Raw genomic sequence first — 7819 nt, forward strand, 5'->3', positions numbered from 1 at the left:
TACTCTTCTGTTTATTTCTGTTACTGTCAATCTCACCGTTATCAACTGACAAATAGGGATGCTCATTAGCTGATGCTAAAACTTCATTGTTTATTTGTTTTCTTTTATCAAGTTTGTAGTTTCCTGCTATCCTGATAGGTGTGATGGAAGCTTTAGCATTAACATATAAAAGGTGAGCCTGAACCGCACAGGCAAAATGTAGGATAGTCTTCGTGGGTATCTTCTGACTATTTTGGAAATGGAAGAGGAGGTAGATGAAGATGAAATGGGAGATATGATACTGCGTGAAGAGTTTGACAGAGCAATGAAAGACCTAAGTCGAAACAAGGCCCCGGGAGTAGACAACATTCCATTGGAACTACTGACGGCCTTGGGAGAGCCAATCCTGACAAAACTCTGCCATCTGGTGAGCAATATTTATGAGACAGGCGAAATTCCAATCCCAAAGAAAGCAGGTGTTGACAGATGTGAAAATTACCGAACTATCAGTTTAATAAGTCACAGCTGCAAAATACTAACGCGAATTCTTTACAGACGAATGGAAAAACTGGTAGAAGCTGACCTCGGGGAAGATCAGTTTGGATTCCGTAGAAATGTTGGAACACGTGAGGCAATACTGACCCTACGACTTATCTTAGAAAATAGATTAAGGAAAGGCAAACCTACGTTTCTAGAATTTGTAGACTTAGAGAAAGCTTTTGACAAAGTTGACTGGAATACTCTCTTTCAAATTCTGAAGGTGGCAGGGTTAAAATACAGGGAGCGAGATGCTATTTACAATTTGTACAGAAAGCAGATGGCAGTTACAAGAGTTGAGGGGCGTGAAAGAAGGGAAGCAGTGGTTGGGAAGGGAGTGAGACAGGGTTGTAGCCTCTCCCCGATGTTATTCAATCTGTGTATTGAACAAGTAGTAAAGGAAACAAAAGAAAAGTTCAAAGTAGGTATTAAAATCCATGGAGATGAAATAAAAACTTTGAGGTTCGCCAATGACATTGTAATTATGTCAGAGACAGCAAAGGACTTGGAAGAGCAGTTGAACGGAATGGACAGTGTCTTGAAAGGAGGGTATAAGATGAACATCAACAAAAACAAAACGAGGATAATGGAATGTAGTCGAATTAAGTCAGGTGATGCTGAGGGAATTAGATTAGGAAATGAGACACTTAAAGTAGTAAGAGTTTTGCTATTTGGGGAGCAAAATAACTGATGATGGTCGAAGTAGAGAGGATATAAAATGTAGACTGGCAATGGCAAGGAAAGCGTTTCTGAAGAAGAGAAATTTGTTAACATCGAGTATAGATTTAAGTGTCAGGAAGTTGTTTCTGAAAGTATTTGTATGGAGTGTATCCATGTATGTAAGTGAAACATGGACGATAAATTGTTTAGGCAAGAAGAGAATAGAAGCTTTCGAAATGTGGTGCTACAGAAGAATGTTGAAGATTAGGTGGGTAGATCACATAACTAATGAGGAGGTATTGAATAGAATTGGGGAGAAGAGGAGTTTGTGGCACAAATTGACTAGAAGAAGGGATCAGTTGGTAGGACATGTTCTGAGGCATCAAGGGATCACCAATTTAGTACTGGAGGGCAGCATGGAGGGTAAAAGTCGTAGAGCGAGACCAAGAGATGAATACACTAAGCAGATTCAGAAGGAGGTAGGCTGCAGTAGGTACTGGGAGATGAAGCTTGCACAGGATAGAGTAACATGGAGAGCTGCATCAAACCAGTCTCAAGACTGAAGACGACAACAACAACAACAACAACAATATTTTGAGTAAGAGATCCTTTATATCCAGTGACTCATTACAGAGTAATAATGTAATTATGATTTATACAGTTTGTTTTGCCAGTTATGGTTTTCTTGCGAAAATATCTTAAGAACAGTGAAAAGCCTGTAATACTTAGTTACAGAAGGTACAATACAAAACACGGAGTAATGCCACAACCCTCTGATTCTAACGGACTAACATTCAGTTGCTGGTACTTTAGAAATGACTGAGCATAGTGTAATAGTGTTGCTCTTCCAGTACATTCAGTGAGCTCCCACACAAGTTGCATATCAACTACTCTTCACCATTAAACCAATCCATACTGCTGTATCATCACTGATAATGTGCAATTAACGTAGTCTGAAAAAACAAACCTGGAGCAAGTCTGAGCAGTACTGAAGGCATGCTCGATGATGAAGAGTAAAGTGGGGATTACTGTTGACAGTTATTACTGTGAGTGAGTGCAACAAGTTTGTTTCCAAATAGGAGAGAAAGTGCTTCGTGTCAACATTTGCACTGTCTGCAGATAATTTTAGTGCAGTACAGATTCAAAGATAAACTGTGGTAAGAAATGAAACGAAATATAATTACTATATAACAGACCACAAGAAACCGTATCTATCTTATACCAGAATACTTGGAAAATATCCCTGAACACCCTTGAAAATGTTAATTCTGTTTAGGTTCGTCGTTCTTTTTAGGTTGAATCATGCCTTGTTTCTCAAGAGCTCCCTGTGCAGATTTTGTTGAAACTGAATAAAAAGTTTTCTCAAAAGCCATGGCTTCCAAAGTGATAGTTCATATTAGTTGCTCAGTTCTGTGCATTTGTTCATCATTTGATACCACATTTTGCTTTATAGTCATTTCTGTTTTTATGGAAGGCCATATTGTGTAATATACGTATGTGAGAGAAATTAAACCTAAAGGGCATTAAAGGTGGCCCTTGAGTCAGAAGAAGTGCATTTGAGTGAACAGATTTTTGCCAGTGATACAACATAGTCTTTTAACCTCCCACAAGATTATGGGCAACTGATATTGTTGTCAAAAGAATGTTAGACTTTAATTACTTTAGTGGTGATTTAAGTTTGTGTAGGGGTATTGTGAAGTTTTCTAAATCGCTCTAGGTGAACTTTAAGCAATGGAAAGTCCAGGATGGAATAACAATAATATGAAAAGGATAGATTGCTACTCACTGCGTATAGTAGGCAGTGAGTCAGACACAATTTGGGTCTGTCTGCGACTCAGTGGCTCCTGTGAATGAATTTTGATATGCAAGATCACAGCTGTAGTTGAGTCAGCATAAGGTGATCCCTGAAAGTTGCAGTGGACTAGGTGTAGCAGATTTACGCAGCTTCCTTAACCAGTAATGTATGCACTTCTGTAAACATTTCTATGATAATGCCTCAGTGCTGTCACAGCACAGTAGTAGATGGCTACTGTTTTCAGCTGTAGTCATTAGCACTTTGCAGTTGAAAACTGACAACAGTACTGTCGGGGATCTTATTATACCATCTCTACTATAGCACCTTTCTTCTCAGTTTTAGTTAGACAATTTTAATAATATGTGGTCTAACAAGGGGAGGCCGCCAATTGTGAAATTCAGATTCGATTCATACTGCGCATAATAAAAGCTCATGGCCAGAGGTGTCATGTGGCAAAGCACTAAGATGCACTTCTCAGCCGTTGTCGAGAAAACCGACAGTTAAAAAGAAACCGTTGCGGTGAAATACTCTCTACGATTTATAATTTTCTACAGCGTTGTGGCGCAGCGGTAAACGCTCGGGTTTGTAATCCGAAAGTCGCCGGATCAAATCTCGCGCCATGCAACTTTTTTTTTTTTTTTTAGTATTTGTTTTTTGTAATTAAAATGTGTATATATATATACACACACACACATATATATAATTCCCAGCAATCAGTTGCAACAATTATGCATATAATAAGTTGTTAAAAGTCGTTTGTCGTGGAAAAACTGGCGACTTCGAACATCATTATGTTTTCCGCAAACAAAGTTGTATTTCACAAATGTTATTAATTGTCTTCATAATGTTTACCACGTATAGTTAACGGAAGACGTAGAAACGATATTCCGAAACGAATACATATAGCGTAAGTCAAACGTTCGAATTAGAATAGAGACCCCACGAACACAAATTTGCTGTGGCAGGTATGAAATATAAACTCCATTACTCGCTCGTTACACTTGATGGACAGATGTTGAATGGGCAGAAACGAGCCGCCGCATAACAGCGTAGTTGTCTGCTAACTTCGAAAGAAGGTAGATGCGGTCCCTAGCGCAACTTATAACATCGTCGAAAATCAGTGCGGGCGTGAGAGCTTTGGTACACCCTGTTAAACAAACGGAAAAATGGAGGCGGTACAATTGGAGAGCGATCCGCCTTCACCAACATGCATAAGCAATTCATTAATTCGCGGCACGCAACTTTTTTTATTATTAGTTTTTTGTAATTCAAATATATATTTGAATTTATATATATATATATATAATTTGAATTACAAAAAACTAATAATAAAAAAAGTTGCATGCCGCGGGATTCGTATTACGAACCCGAGCGCTTACCGCTGCGCCACGACGCTGTAGAAAATCATTAACCATAGAGAGTATTTCACCACAACGGTTTCTTTTAACTGTCGATTTTCTCGACAACGGCTGAGAAGTGCATCTTGGTGCTTTGCCACATTACACCTCTGGCCATGAGCTTTTATTATGCGCAGTATGAATCGAATCTGAATTTCCCAATTGGCGGCCTCCCTTTGTAAGATGACATTATCAGAGGGATTTCGAAACCCTGTATCTGTTCCAGTTATGTTTAAAGATAGTTTTGAAATAATTTACTGAAATATTTGCTGTTCCTGTTTAAATTTGTGTTGTCCTTTTTTACAGGCAACAACTTCTACTGCAAAATCAGATTCGTCAACACCACAAACATCTACCAATAAATGGGAAGGAACTACATTTGCCCAAGACCAAGATGGCAAAATGACAGCCAAGTTTAAGAGGCTGATGGGGATCAAAGATACGGCACAAGGTATGTACACTACATATCAAGCTAACGAAGATACACACTTACCAATGGAAGAGTGACAAGTACACTCCTGGAAATTGAAATAAGAACACCGTGAATTCATTGTCCCAGGAAGGGGAAACTTTATTGACACATTCCTGGGGTCAGATACATCACATGATCACACTGACAGAACCACAGGCACATAGACACAGACAACAGAGCATGCACAATGTCGGCACTAGTACAGTGTATATCCACCTTTCGCAGCAATGCAGGCTGCTATTCTCCCATGGAGACGATCGTAGAGATGCTGGGTGTAGTCCTGTGGAACGGCTTGCCATGCCATTTCCACCTGGCGCCTCAGTTGGACCAGCGTTCGTGCTGGACGTGCAGACCGCGTGAGACGACGCTTCATCCAGTCCCAAACATGCTCAATGGGGGACAGATCCGGAGATCTTGCTGGCCAGGGTAGTTGACTTACACCTTCTAGAGCACGTTGGGTGGCACGGGATACATGCGGACGTGCATTGTCCTGTTGGAACAGCAAGTTCCCTTGCCGGTCTAGGAATGGTAGAACGATGGGTTCGATGACGGTTTGGATGTACCGTGCACTATTCAGTGTCCCCTCGACAATCACCAGTGGTGTACAGCCAGTGTAGGAGATCGCTCCCCACACCATGATGCCGGGTGTTGGCCCTGTGTGCCTCGGTCGTATGCAGTCCTGATTGTGGCGCTCACCTGCATGGCGCCAAACACGCATACGACCATCATTGGCACCAAGGCAGAAGCGACTCTCATCGCTGAAGACGACACGTCTCCATTCGTCCCTCCATTCACGCCTGTCGCGACATCACTGGAGGCGGGCTGCACGATGTTGGGGCGTGAGCGGAAGACGGCCTAACGGTGTGCGGGACCGTAGCCCAGCTTCATGGAGACGGTTGCGAATGGTCTTCGCCGATACCCCAGGAGCAACAGTGTCCCTAATTTGCTGGGAAGTGGCAGTGCGGTCCCCTACGGCACTGCGTAGGATCCTACGGTCTTGGCGTGCATCCGTGCGTCGCTGCGGTCCGGTCCTAGGTCGACGGGCACGTGCACCTTCCGCCGACCACTGACGACAACATCGATGTACTGTGGAGACCTCACACCCCACGTGTTGAGCAATTCGGCGGTACGTCCACCCGGCCTCCCGCATGCCCACTATACGCCCTCGCTCAAAGTCCGTCAACTGTACATACGGTTCACGTCCACGCTGTCGCGGCATGCTACCAGTGTTAAAGACTGCGATGGAGCTCCGTATGCCACGGCAAACTGGCTGACACTAACGGCGGCGGTGCACAAATGCTGCGCAGCTAGCGCCATTCGACGGCCAACACCGCGGTTCCTGGTGTGTCCGCTGTGCCGTGCGTGTGGTCATTGCTTGTACAGCCCTCTTGCAGTGTCCGGAGCAAGTATGGTGGGTCTGTCACACCGGTGTCAATGTGTTCTTTTTTCCATTTCCAGGAGTGTATTTTAATGATAGACTGTTACTTGAATTCACAAATTTCAGTTTATGGATGAATTATGAAATATAACTCTCATTAATTTTTTGAAACTGTTCTATATAAATTATTTCTTAGAGGTATTTGTGTGTCATATATACAGTCCATTGTTAAGATAAAGGAGGGGAAACCTAGTTGGTAGACATTCTGGTATTGTGGCAATATGACAGTTGAAATGTTTCTCAATTGCAGGAAGCTCTGGCTCTTCAGGCACAGAAGGAAATGAAATTCTCAAGAAGCAAGAAGAAATGTTCAACTCCATGGAGATGCAGTATGAGGTAGCGAGAGTAGCAACCCACACACATCGTGGGGTAGGCCTTGGCTTTGGTACTTTCCAGTACCCACGATAGCAAGAAAATGGGAGGTGTGTCGTGATATCACCTGGGGACGTGATGTATATGAGTGCAGGAAATGGAATCGGACAAATGCAATAAGAAATTGGCATTCTTCACATTCCTGTTCATAAGGATTTAACTTTCAGCTCCTGCACTTCACAGTTTAAAATACTGTATCATTTGTACCTTCCATGGAATATTTGAGTGGATTTCCAGTGTTAATTTCAGTGTCTCATCTCTTCCTTTAAGGATCTAAAGTCCTCTAAAAAGAATGATCTTAGTGGTACATTTTCATACACTCGTGTTTTAAAAAGGTCTCGGCATGCTATGATTGGACATGTTTTAAACCCTTTCTCTTCCAACAAACAATTGATAGGGAAGTGGATTAAGGAGCTGGGATGTAAAATGTTCTATACATTCAAACTGTTCGGGTATCTCGTGTATATACTGTTAAAAATGTAGAGTTTTCTATGAATGTGTGATTTTACAATGAAGTGTAAATTATAATGAATGTATGATATGTTTGTGAATTTTGTTGTATTAAATGTTAGAAATGCACTATGTTTCTCTCAATGTTCAGCACTGAAGTGTCATCCTGTTGTATTTGTCATTAAGTTTCTAATATAGTGCTGTATTAAGTTTTTGGTAAAATTTCTAAATTTATCTGCTGAATTCTCTGCCTGCAGATGGACAGTTCTAATGTGGAACATCCCTCAATTTGACTGAATGTACTAAGATTAATGGCTATGCATTTTTGCATATCAAAGTGAATGTTAATTGTAAATTCCATACATAAAATTTTGTCTTTTAAGTTATTGTAAATATAATGATTGTGATTAGAGAACTAAATGCGTATGACTGAAGCATCACATAATGTGTTTGCACTGTGTGTTCCTTAATATCGAGGAGAGTTTTCTGATAAATGAAAATTTGTAAAACACAAAAATAGACTCCTTCATAAACTGATAGTGACATGTAGTTAAATCAAAGTATCGAAAGGTTTTGGTTGACAGTATTCATTTATCATTATTGAGAGGTTTTAGGACGACGGTCATCTATAAAATAAATTTAATTAAAACACTTTGCTTTTCACATCAAAACAGATACACTTCACGCATTTTGTGTGCTGTATAGGCAGTGATCAATCA

General features: G+C 41.1%; 1 protein-coding gene across 3 annotated transcripts in view; it reads left to right on the forward strand.

Moving 5' to 3' along the window:
* LOC126418495 (arginine/serine-rich coiled-coil protein 2-like) overlaps positions 1-7545 on the forward strand; it is a 73362-nt gene extending 65817 nt beyond the window's left edge. For all 3 annotated transcript variants that reach the window (XM_050085277.1, XM_050085279.1, XM_050085280.1), the window contains 2 exons: positions 4675-4819; positions 6529-7545. In XM_050085277.1, coding sequence (XP_049941234.1) covers positions 4675-4819; positions 6529-6686 — 303 coding nt within the window. In that variant the 3' untranslated portion in view covers positions 6687-7545. The remainder of the gene's footprint in view (positions 1-4674; positions 4820-6528) is intronic.
* Positions 7546-7819: the final 274 nt, after the last annotated feature.

The sequence above is a fragment of the Schistocerca serialis genome, chromosome 9 (genome assembly GCF_023864345.2).
Source record: "Schistocerca serialis cubense isolate TAMUIC-IGC-003099 chromosome 9, iqSchSeri2.2, whole genome shotgun sequence".
NCBI classification, from domain to species: Eukaryota; Metazoa; Arthropoda; class Insecta; order Orthoptera; family Acrididae; genus Schistocerca; species Schistocerca serialis.